We start from the raw sequence: 11246 nt of genomic DNA, 5'->3' as shown, positions 1-11246 counted from the left end.
TTCTACGAGGGGGCGATGACCTTCGCGGAGCGTTGATTGTTCAGAGGGGTCAGACTCTGTGGGATTTTTATGTCGAAAGCTTCCTTGGTCGGTTACGAGATATTACTGCCGCTCTCCTGGTAAATGCCAACCCGATCTGTCATGTTCATGGGATCATTTGTGATGCTAGGTTCGCTAGTGTCTAGATTAGTCTCCTTCAATAACAAAGATGTACACCTCCGTCGGAAAGCCGCAACATGATATATGCAGCTCTAGTGGGGAAATGATAAAGCACTCTTTCCAAGCATGCCCTGCAGCCACAGTGGGGTTTGATAAAACCAGAACAACTGTTCCTGGCTTTCATGTCATGGCAGAGTAGGGGCTATTGTTTTGTTTCTGTGATACAACGCTCGGTGTGAGGCTGTTTCTATACCGCCGTTGTTTGGGATTTTGGGTTGAAACTTGCCCGGTGACAATAGGGACCATATGGGTCTCAGGTAGAAGTGTTTTATCTCGCTTGCTTCGGAGGATGATGATGCAAGGAATATCAGTGTTAGAGGGGTTATTTAGTAATTACTTGGTCGTGATCTCCGAAATGTTAATGGGGGTAGATCAACCGTTCAACATCGGAAGTAGCTGTTGAGTCGAGCATAGATGATTGGTGATAGATATATTGTGGTCTCGCCAGCGATGATACAGAAGACATCGCCAATAAAGAGGTCAACGACATCAAATTCAACGAAAAACATGATTATAAAAATCTATTCTCGATCTAACTCTACAGTTAGGTGTGAAAAGAAAATTGCAAAAAGATATGACAAGAGTGGGATTCGAACCCACGCCCCTTTCGAGACTAGGAATGCTCCGAAGGAACATGTCTGATCAGATACACCTGACCCTAGCGCCTTAGACCGCTCGGCCATCTTGCCGTTGATGTATTTCTTCACCAAACTTACCCCTCATATTCCACACCTACTCTCTTTATCTATCTCCAGCAGCATAACTCCTCACCATCCCCGCCACTCCCCTCGCAGCATCCCCTCCCATCCCATCCAAACCCCTCAGCACCCCTTCCCGATCCCCTTCCCCTCGTTCCTGGCTCATCTTGAACTTCCCCTCCATGCGCTCCACTGTCACTTCGATCCCGACGATGTTCTTCTTCAGGATGCTGATGTATGCCTCTGGCGCTTCGTCGACGGTCCATGCTCGTGGACATGATTTCTCCTCCGGATTGTTATGAGTATCACTAGTGCTGGTGGTAGTATACCCCATGATATTCCCCTCACAATGCGCCGAGAGATCACGAAGCTGTTTATTCAGAAACATCGAGGCCTGCTGGCCAACTTCCCCCTCCGAACGGGGGTTGTAGATCCGCGCGCGGCCGTAGACTTGCACGGCGGCGTAGTTCCATGTTGGGGCGACTTTGCCGGTCTGGGGCTTGGTGGTGGTGTAGAAGTGCGGGGTGATGTAGCTGTGGTAGGGGGAGGTGAAGAGGATGAGGACTTCTGTGGGGAGGATGGATTCAGATTGGGTGGCTAGGGAGTCGAGGATGGCGGCGCATTGGGGGTTGGCGCGGGCGATGTGGCCGCGGAGTTTGATCTTATTGTTGGTATCATCAGTGGTGGTGGGAGAGGGGATGTCGAGAACCCAGGGGATGTGGGTGGATTGGAGTAATGGGTGTGGAGGGGAGGAGATAGCGGTGGTGAGTACGCCGAGGGGGTTTTGTTGGATGAAGGTGTGTAGGGTTGAGGGGGTGGAGTCGGTGTAGATTTCTTTCATGTACATGATGGATGGATGGATGTATTTGTAAACCGAGAGTAGAGATAGATGAGAGGTGCAATCGGGCTGGAAGCAAGGGGGACAAGATGCAGATAACCTTAGATCTTGTCCCCGTGCGGGGTTTGGGACAACTCAATTATGGGGTTCATTCCTATTGGCTTGTCGGCTATGTTCCGAGTTTATGATGTATGGTACAGCATCATTGTGGTAATTCTTTTTGTTTACATTCGTTTGTACTTGTATCATGACAGTAAGGAAATATGTACAGTGAAGTGTAGATGGTAGATGTTGTTGTCCTCCGCCAAAATCATTATCCCCGAGGATTATTAGCATGGGGGCCATTTTCATTCATTGCGTGGCCAGCGCAGGTCAAAGCGTTGCAAAGCCTGTCTGGCTTGGTTTATCGGTTAGGAGTTGGGAAAAAGAATTGCCCATTGTAAGTGGCATTTTATCGCCATGGGCTTTGCTTTCGAATAAACTCCGATGTGTTTCGCGGCGCATGTGGTATGACCGCGCCAGCTAGTGGCGGAGCTGGGTCGTCGCTAACCCAGTGAGGGTTTCGGTCCTCTAATGTGTACGGAGGTACCTTCAGGCAATGCCCGCGTCGGCCGCAAATCGGTCAGCGACGATTGCTTGCGGGTGCGCGATGCTCGCATATCTGTCGCGAGATGGATTGTCGCAAATGCAAAGGAATGAGAACACAGTTTCTCAACTGGTCGAGTAGTAGGATGGCAATGCGACTGGATTAAAATCTTATAAATCGGCCTCGGTGTTCGGCCGGTAATCTCAAATTGAAGGTGTAAAATCATCAGGGCAGCTTAGGAGTCTAATGGTAGATGCTGCTTCGCTCGCGTTGGCCACTTAGATTGCTTGATGCAGAGTCATAGGCCGCCTCATGGGTGACCTCGATCGTCGTGTGCTGCAGCACCACTCCCATCGGGGCCAGCTCCAACCCATCCTTGCCGATCATCTCCTCGGTGGAATCGCTGCGGCCGCGCGCAATCGTGGTGTTGGTCGGTCCCTTGCCATCGATACTGTTGCCATAGTGGTGTGCGACCGAGGATTTGTTCGGTCGGCTGGAGTATTTGTTGCTGCTGCCATGGATCCTGGCTTCGGGCTCCAGCACCACGCTGCGGCGACTCAGTGTGTACATGAGGGAATCACAGAAGCCACACAGAGTCATGAAGGATCCGGCAAAGCAGAAGTAGAGAACGCTGGGGGAGTGACCACTGGCAGAAGCCATTCGACCTGCGGCAAGAGGTAAGGTAAGGCAGATATACACAACGGGGTATAACGCCATGTGGAAAATGACACGCTTGAGTCGGGTCAGACTTTCGGAGTTGTGCTCGCCCAGAATGGCTGACTCGGCGATCCTCTTGCGCAATTGAAGGAACATGATCGCATACAGGACGACAGTGAAGAACTCCGAAGCGAAAATCCAAAAGTAGTGAGTCCACAGACGCATCGACTCGTACTTGGGGGTCATCCAGCACTGGAGTAAAAGAATGTTAGTGACTTACAGAAATATTGTAAAGAGAAGATCAACTTACCCAGGCTACAGCCGGATACCAGACGTACCGACCGTGTGCTGCGATCGGAATGACAGTCGTGATAACCCCAAAGAGCCAGAGTCCACAGACGATGGAAACAAAAAGACGGTGTGAGATCTGGTAGCCCAGGGTGACGTGCATGAAAGTGTGCGCGGCAATGGCGAGCACGAACAAACCACTCATGGGATCACCAATCTGCAGCCAGATGCCCTGTAAGAAGCATGCAGGGTCTGCGGCCGTCACCGAGTTGGTCTGGATCCATCGCAGACTGATGATGAAGCCCAGACTTTGGATAAAGTCAGCCAGAATGAGGTTGAACATGAGCACGACATATTGGTTGTAACCGATGTAACGTTTGTAGTGGCGTTTCCAGAAAATAAAACGATAGGTAAAGAAAGTCAACAAGGAAAGAGTACAAATGAGTGAGACGGTGGCCAGCGCCGAGATAACGATCAAGCCCTTGGTCTGCAAACTCGGCAGTGGGCTCATAACAGCCTCGCCCTGGGTGCTCGACGAGGACGAGCGACGCTGCAGGGCCGGGTTGGCCGCATGGGCGTCTGCCTCGTACAGCAAGGACTGGATCGCCAGGGACAGCATGATGGGGAGAGGTGACCGGGGGTGGAATTGTTTCAGGCTTCCTTTCCACCGACGGCATTTGACCTATATAACCGCTGTGTCCTTCCACCCCCTGGGGTTGGTCCTAGCAGGCAGCGTGGCCAGGAGCCCTCACCCGCTCTAAGTCCAATTAGGAACGTCGCGTCAAGTGTCGATCGAGGGTACCGTGGATTCGACGGATTTTACGGAAACGACTCAGTGCAATTACCGGGGCGGGTTCGGGCATGTGCCGAAAGGAGTTATCATCTTCCGTGACGACTGGGGGGTCCCATCTCCACCTGGAAGGTTTTGGGTGCGAGCTTGGCTCATTTAGCTGTCCATCTGAACCTCCGCAGCGAACGGCGTCTCTCTAGTCTCAACCAAGCTTTATAAGAGGGCAATAGTCCCCCTTGGAGACGGCTCAGAATGCGACCTCCATGCGATGGTCCCAATGGTTCTAGCGCTAGAGGAAAACCCTAGAAACGCCACCGAAGCTTGTTATTGGCATGAAAATCCCTATCGGCCGGTTGATAGTGACTACTGCTGCTGGCTGGGGCCTCGGTTGGGGCTACTGGACCATCGTGAGCTATGTTGAGGGCATCAGACAACTACAAGCGGTGATGGTTTCGATTTCTCGGCATCAGAATCACTCGCTGCCTGAGAAAAAGAGGCTATCTCAGTAGCTGTCTTGGCAAAGGGTCAGGGTTCACGTCGTTTCGTACTTTTTGCCTTTTTGACTTTTTCTCATTTATTTTCTTTGTTCGTTGACCTTGTCTAGTGTGTGGGCTTATGCAAAATAAGACCAGAATAATATAGAATAATAGTAATCCTCCTGCCAGGCCCACGTGGGGCGACCAACGCCAGTCGGAAGCCGGCAAGCGAGTCAGAAAGTGGCTCCGGGTTTCATCCTCGGCCATGGAAGAAAATGCGAGAAGCCGCGCTGGGACGGAGTACGGAGTACTTTTTTACTTTTTACTTTTGCTACTTTTTACTTCATGGGTCGGGTATCCCCGGACCTGTCCCTGGTTCCAGACTTTTTTTCTCATCGCGTCTTGCTTGGTTCCTTGTGTTGATCCTCGTATCGGGCCACGAGTGAAGAAGAATAACATTGACAAGAAACTCTGTTGACAATGTCGGAAAGCTACGTTGCCCGTGTTATGCTTGGCTGTGGTGGCGATAAACGGGCGCAGGTAGAAAAATCTCCGCCTCCGGCCACGTTTCTGAGTGGCACTCAAGGTGGCACTTGTTGTGCGCTATCGCAGGCACCAACGATGATGGTTTCTAAATAGCTCCTGACTCGTTGATCTACAAATTGCAATCCTGTCCTTATCGCAACCACTATCGGGTTGGGTCGGTCCCATGGTGCGGAGTCCCGGTAAGAGAAAAAGGGATGATTAGGGTGATCACGGTTACCAGGCGGGAGGATAAAGAAGCTTCGAACCTTTCGAAGCACGGTCTGCCTTCGGCTTGCCTCTTTAAGAAGGAGGATCAATCTAAGCTGGTGGAAATTGGATCTCCAGGGGGGTGGATGACAGAGTTAGACACGGCCCTGGATCCGTGGTTACGGATTTCGCGGGCCGGACTAGATACGGAGGACTTGCCGTATGCCGTAGATTTGTGGAAAACACGATGATCCTTTTCTGTGCGTCAGGTTGCGCCCTTTTTAGTCCTTCTTAAATCTTCGCTAGTTCTGAGTCTGTTCACGGTGACACTGTTCTTCAGCCCTATCACTCGTGGAGCGCGCAGCTGGAAAAGAAAACCGCGCAGTAACATCCACCTGGTCCCATTGTAGTGGTCCAACACTCCTCTCTCGACAAATGGAATTGTTGACATTGGCTGCAATCTGTGTGGACGCTACTCGGCTAATTGCATGTCCTGTGTAATGAGTTCAGTAGTATAACTTGATTGGGTGTGCCGAGTCAGTGTCCTATAGCAATGGCGCGGCACAGCGAAGAGATTTAAACTCTCGTCTGAGATTCCCGAACCGACGCGAGGCGGGGGTGGTCATGAGAGTTTGGGAAAAGGCACAAAAAAGTGTACCAGAGCTCAATAGCCTTTTCTGTTTCCCCAATGCCTTTGTTCGAATGACTGGCAGGCAGTGGAGTGAGATTCTTGCGTGACTAGTACTATGGTGGCGTTCTTTAGGCTGGCCAGTTGAGAGACAAGTTACAACATCGGGGGTCACCTCCCTTTCGGAATGTCGCCCCGCCTTGCCCATCAAAAATCGCCTCAATTACCAAGTCCTTGGGAGGCCTGGGGGATCCTATCACATGTGCTCTATTGCCGTCGTCCACCCCTTATACATAGTACTAGTCCCTGGGGTACGAGTTAGGGTCCCTCCCAGGCAGAAATTTGAGAGGCGGCGTCCCGAGTAATTGGTTGGAACTTCTTCCACCATGGCAACAAGAGCCTAGTTGAAATTGCAAAGACAAAGCCAAAGAAAGCATAAGGGCCACCCCCGTCGACATCAATGAATAGCTCCATCCTACGCCTCGTGCCTCAGACTCCAGGGAGCTCAGGGGCTTCATTTAGTCAGCGGGTTCGTATTTCCCCTCACGCCTCCTCATTTCCCCTCACCTCCCCTCTTATGCCAAGAGCAAAACATCCGGTGGGAACGGCAGGATTCAATATATTTGATCCTTTTCATACTCTTATTTTGACCGTTGAAAGCATCGCGTGGTGCACGAGCCCTTCGTGCGCAAGCTAGGCAGGCCTCCTGGCAATTCGACTGCTGCTTTCAGACCATCGATGCATCGAATAAATTAGCGAACGTTGGACTAAATAACATGCCATGAGGGGGTTTGGCCCTGTTGGCTCGTGCTCGTTCCCGAGCTAGGCGTGCTGGAGACTGATTATGGTGCGATTGATTTGACAATGCACATCACATCTCGCACTGGCAGAACTGGGATGACGCGTCTGAGTCAGTCCAAGCAAAAGGCGCACATTGGCACTGCTTGGCCACCTTTCCTCTCCCCGCGTTCTTTCTTCGCACTGGCAGCGAGAACTGAGAAATCTCGATAAATCGCAGCGTCGCCGAGACTAGCAAACATACTTGCTTCCGAATAATGCTCAACATTCATCCCAATATCCCATTGACTAATAGGAAACTTAATGTGCCATCTTCGCAATTCTCCGGCACCGTTGCTACTAGCTACTATCAGAAGGTGTTCATTGTGTATGGGTGGTTTAGCTGGCTAGTGCATATATGTGCGCTAGCTGTTCCCTGGAAATTAGCTCAATTCTGGCTATGCTCGCAGTTTGCGTCCACATTGATCCTCGATCCTCACCTCGATGTGCACACTCAAGAATCGGCCAAGCCAGAAGAGCGATACGGTGATGATCCGACCGAGTGGATTTCATGAACTACTCTTCATAACTGTGCTGGTGCCTGCCTAGGGGTGGAGTAGCAAGGAGAGGGAAGCCCTCCTGTTCCTGGCCCCTTTACCCCTTTAGTCTCTTCTGTGCTGTCGATCATGAGTACGGTGTTCTATTTCTACTGATAGCTAAGAATGAAGTGATGTACAGCGTATTCTCCTTCTGTCATCGTTGACCGGCCTGCACAGCAATTCTCTTCGGTGACCCACTATCCTCCTTGTGAGTTTCCTAAATGGGTATACAATCACTGTTTCACGGCGCATCCTGCAGCCGGGGGGGGGGGGGGGGGTCTATCTCCGCTCGGTATCAATGCTGTACGGTCCGAGATTGCGTGCTACGTTATCTCTGGGTGCATTTATGGGAAATTTTTGGGTTACGTAGGAGATCGTGCTCGGTCGCGAGCAGCCGATTCTATTGCTGTGTATCCGATAGTTACTTGTAGGGTTGCATTCGATCAATTTCGACTACATAACAGTCTGTACTCGTGGATGCCTACTACTAGCGCTGCTGCGATCATGCATGTCGGACAGGGCTGGATATCGCTCGACGAGGGCATCCATCTGGGGCTGGGTTACTTGCCACTGGTACCAAAAAGCATACCACAAAGGGCTCCCGAAATATATACATTCGGTTCATCCAGGTCAATGGCCTAGTCAATCGATCGTCGAACCATTACACACTACCCTGTCAATCATTGAGATCAACGCTATGTCTTAGAATATGCATATATTATTTCGTAATAGGACACTCAACTCGTAGCATCAGGCATTGTCTGTAGCATGTGAATGCGACAAGCTTCAACTTCCCTACGCGCAGTGGATTGTGAAAGAGCTCCTATAGCCAAAGCAGCCAGCATCTTTCAAGCGACAGGCAAGATGGCCGAGCGGTCTAAGGCGCTAGGGTCAGGCTATCTGATCAAACATGTTCTTCGGAGCATTCCTAGTCTCGAAAGGGGCGTGGGTTCGAATCCCACTCTTGTCATATCTTTTTGCATTTTCTTTTTGCTCCATCCGATATACAACCACCTCACCCGATACAGAATAAACTGATGCAATGATTCAATTGTTTCTAATGGTTTAGAGTGTTCCTTCACCCAATGCCTAGCGCTGTGTCACTTCCCACTCTACCATCACGGATCGATCCAGTTCTCCCGCTCATAAGAATTCCAACAATTGTCCCAAGACAATCTATAGCGTAAACCAGTCTGGACATATAACCCTACAGATATCAACAAAACTTGAAAGTAAATCAATTCCGATGAAACTAAAACCATCCGAGCTCAGTAGCCGGAATCATCTTCTCAACCCACAACCACCCAAACTTACACACTCCTCACCAAAGCTAAACACAGTCTGGCCAAACCTACATCCCACCGCAGTCATGGTTGTGTCATCGTGGCGACCGCCCGGATTCAAATATAAGAGGAGTTGAACAACAAGTATTGTCTCCCAACAATGACAACCAATCCTGGTCCAAAGATACATACATCATATTCTGACATCCGAACCATCAACCATGCCGAACCCAAGTCTAAGTTACGGAAATGGCATGTCATCCGGAGCTAAGTGAGCCACACCCTATCCCTATCACTGGATCAATTGTCAATATACTGATCTCGAGGTACTGATAGATCCCGGAATACCGCCTTCCTAACCATGTTCGCGGTTATCTCCGGCGCCTTGCTCACATTTCGGATGCAGTCGCCAAGCAAGGAGCAGAGGTTCTCCCCTGAGGGAGACCAACAGGCTATTGATGGGGAGAATAAGCTTGGACGTTCGATGTTCGTTTCGGACGGGGATCGGGAGGCTGTTAGGGGCGGGAAGCCTGGAGAACCGAAGGTTGGTCGGGCGCCGCATGAGGGGTTGGGTGGGCGGTGATGGTTGTATATGAATGTGTGGGTTGCATGAGGGGGGGCTTTGTCATGCATGGGCATGTTGCATAACGTTGTTGTTTCTTCGTTGGGCATGAGAAGTAGGGCATGTGAAATAGGTCTGGTACCTTGTACTTGTACATTGCGTTTGTTCTGGTGATGCATAGAAGTTTAATTTTCTTGGATTTATCAAACGCAGGCTCATTATTCTATCCTGGTTCTCCGTGAGTCCTTAGGAGGTTCTCAACTAAAATTACTTCTCCGCGGCATCCTCCTTCAGCACCCGGGTTGATACTAGTGGACTCTCGTCCAAGATCCGCGTGAAGTCATGAGCGTCGACACAGGCCTGACGCGAGTTGAGCACGCTGGGCTCAGCGCGCCTGAAGACGTCGTTCTCGTAGACGTCCAATGCATCTCGCAGTGCTTGTGTCGACAAGGATCTGTTTGGACGAGTGGTTAGTATCTAGTAGTACGTCCCACGAAGCGCTGATACTCACCCTAGCGAACGCAAATCCACACGTCTAGTTAAGTCCAGTACATCAACGATGGCATTATTGGCCCCTTCTCCGCGGTCTAGATACCACTGTTAGCATGCAATCCTCCCACCCAGCACAGCACAGCATTGTATGAACATACACATAGTCATCGTATGCGCCGAATCACCCATCAGCACAACTCTAGGATGCGAGCGATTCTGCAGCGGTCGGAACATCCAGTCTGCGATGCGGATTGACCGTGCCTCCGTGTCCTCAGGTAGCCCGTAGACCAGGGTCCTGAATGGCTCCGCCCAGTTCGAGGCCAAGGATTTCATCAGGGCGATTCGCTCCCTGTTGTCGCTGGGGACTGCGATGTCCTTGGAATCTGCCCATGATATTATGATCTGGCATTCGTATTTGTCCTTGCTGCTTTCTGCGAAGTTGTTGGGATTATCGAGGACTAGTCCGAAAATCAAAAGTTAGCTGCTGAGTACATGTTGCTTTGTGATAGGAGGATGGTATATGCATACTGCTGAAGAACAGGAAGACGTTGGATTCAGGATGCGAGCCCTGGAAGATGAATGGATCAATATCCGCGGCGCCTGCCATCTCCTCTGCTGTATATAGAGTAGCTGCGCCGAGGATCTGCACCGGCAGTGGATTCATCTCATGGCTGTCCGGGTACAAGATCTCGCGGGTTGGGGATCGCGATCCATCGCAGCCGATCAAGAGGCATCCTGTGTAGGAGGTGCCGTCTGCGAAATGCGCGGTGACAGTGTCGGCGGAGGACTCGATGTTTTGGAGAGTTTTGTTCCACTGCAGTTCTGGTCAGAGGGCCCGAAAGTGAAGGATAATTTCATTCCATCCCATCTTACTAGGCAGTGAAAGATTGTCTTACCTGAACATCAAGCCCCGTGGCCACCAGCTGCCTCAGTCGAACGCGACTGACCCGAATGCGCTCCGCAGCGGGGACACTGTACAACGCTGATCCTGTTTTGAGATCAAAGAATGAAAAGCGACCGGTGTCACCGCGGGCAGCAGCAGCCTTGTTGACATATGCCTCTGGGAGGCGTTGCACAAGGTCGTCCGGTAGGAGTTCCCGCAGTGCAGGGAGCGCCCAATGGAGCGTCAACCCCCAACCCCCGCTTCGTGCATCGATAGCGGTATCGCGCTCGAAGATCTTGTAAGGGACACCGAGTTTCTGGAGGTGCTGGGCCAGAAGGAGGCCACTGATGCCAGCACCGACGATGAGGACGGGAAGATCAGCCATGATGGGGGCAGCGAGGAGGCACGGATGTTCGGTTCCACGGGAACACGGGTTCATCCCTTGACCCTTTTACCTGAAGACGCATCGCTGTAATACTGCTGTAATCAAGGACCGGTTGGAATCGGACGGTGACTTATGTGGCAGGTGCGCAGGAATTGGATTGGTGGAACCGTTATCGTATGGGAATGTGCCAATGGGAAGAGAATGTGAGGCGTTGTTGAGATGGGTCAGGCCAGCAAAACCATACTAATTGGGTGGCCTTAGGGCTTGATGGTGCTAAGGCTCGTGTTTGTCTCTGAATAATTTATGCTTATCCTTTACAGTTAGATTAGGAGAGGTGCTCGATGAGATTGATG

The 11246-nt window shown here is 51.1% G+C and overlaps 4 protein-coding genes and 2 non-coding genes across 6 annotated transcripts; 2 read left to right on the top strand and 4 right to left on the bottom strand.

The window, feature by feature from the left end:
• Nucleotides 1-794: 794 nt before the first annotated feature.
• On the bottom strand, nucleotides 795-908 carry BO87DRAFT_t70. The gene has a single exon. It is a non-coding gene; the product is annotated as a tRNA-Leu (tRNA).
• A 52-nt stretch (nucleotides 909-960) lies between these two features.
• BO87DRAFT_456072 (FMN-binding negative transcriptional regulator) lies at nucleotides 961-1795 on the bottom strand (the record flags this gene model as incomplete). The annotated part of the gene is made up of 1 exon (XM_025628698.1): nucleotides 961-1795. Exon 1 carries the CDS (start codon nucleotides 1762-1764, stop codon nucleotides 961-963), a length of 804 nt encoding a protein of 267 aa, XP_025483191.1. The 5' UTR covers nucleotides 1765-1795.
• A 550-nt stretch (nucleotides 1796-2345) lies between these two features.
• Nucleotides 2346-4239, bottom strand: BO87DRAFT_184983 (uncharacterized protein). Its single transcript, XM_025618436.1, has 2 exons — nucleotides 3309-4239; nucleotides 2346-3250 (listed from the first exon to the last, which is right to left on the bottom strand). Exons 1-2 carry the CDS (start codon nucleotides 3903-3905, stop codon nucleotides 2585-2587), a joined length of 1263 nt encoding a protein of 420 aa, XP_025483190.1. The 5' UTR covers nucleotides 3906-4239; the 3' UTR covers nucleotides 2346-2584.
• A 3907-nt stretch (nucleotides 4240-8146) lies between these two features.
• On the top strand, nucleotides 8147-8258 carry BO87DRAFT_t80. The gene has a single exon. It is a non-coding gene; the product is annotated as a tRNA-Leu (tRNA).
• A 275-nt stretch (nucleotides 8259-8533) lies between these two features.
• BO87DRAFT_373400 (uncharacterized protein) lies at nucleotides 8534-9588 on the top strand. Its single transcript, XM_025622543.1, has 2 exons — nucleotides 8534-8842; nucleotides 8908-9588. The coding sequence occupies exons 1-2, from the start codon at nucleotides 8793-8795 to the stop codon at nucleotides 9152-9154; spliced, it is 297 nt and encodes a 98-aa protein (XP_025483189.1). The 5' UTR covers nucleotides 8534-8792; the 3' UTR covers nucleotides 9155-9588.
• BO87DRAFT_373399 (FAD-dependent oxidoreductase) lies at nucleotides 9449-11050 on the bottom strand. The gene is made up of 4 exons (XM_025622542.1): nucleotides 10522-11050; nucleotides 10154-10439; nucleotides 9784-10083; nucleotides 9449-9720 (listed from the first exon to the last, which is right to left on the bottom strand). The coding sequence occupies exons 1-4, from the start codon at nucleotides 10891-10893 to the stop codon at nucleotides 9641-9643; spliced, it is 1038 nt and encodes a 345-aa protein (XP_025483188.1). The 5' UTR covers nucleotides 10894-11050; the 3' UTR covers nucleotides 9449-9640.
• Nucleotides 11051-11246: the final 196 nt, after the last annotated feature.

Source organism: Aspergillus neoniger (genome assembly GCF_003184625.1).
Source record: "Aspergillus neoniger CBS 115656 unplaced genomic scaffold BO87scaffold_5, whole genome shotgun sequence".
Classification (NCBI taxonomy): Eukaryota; Fungi; Ascomycota; class Eurotiomycetes; order Eurotiales; family Aspergillaceae; genus Aspergillus; species Aspergillus neoniger.
Note: the sequence above shows the minus strand (reverse complement) of the source record. Positions and strands in the feature narration are given on the sequence as shown.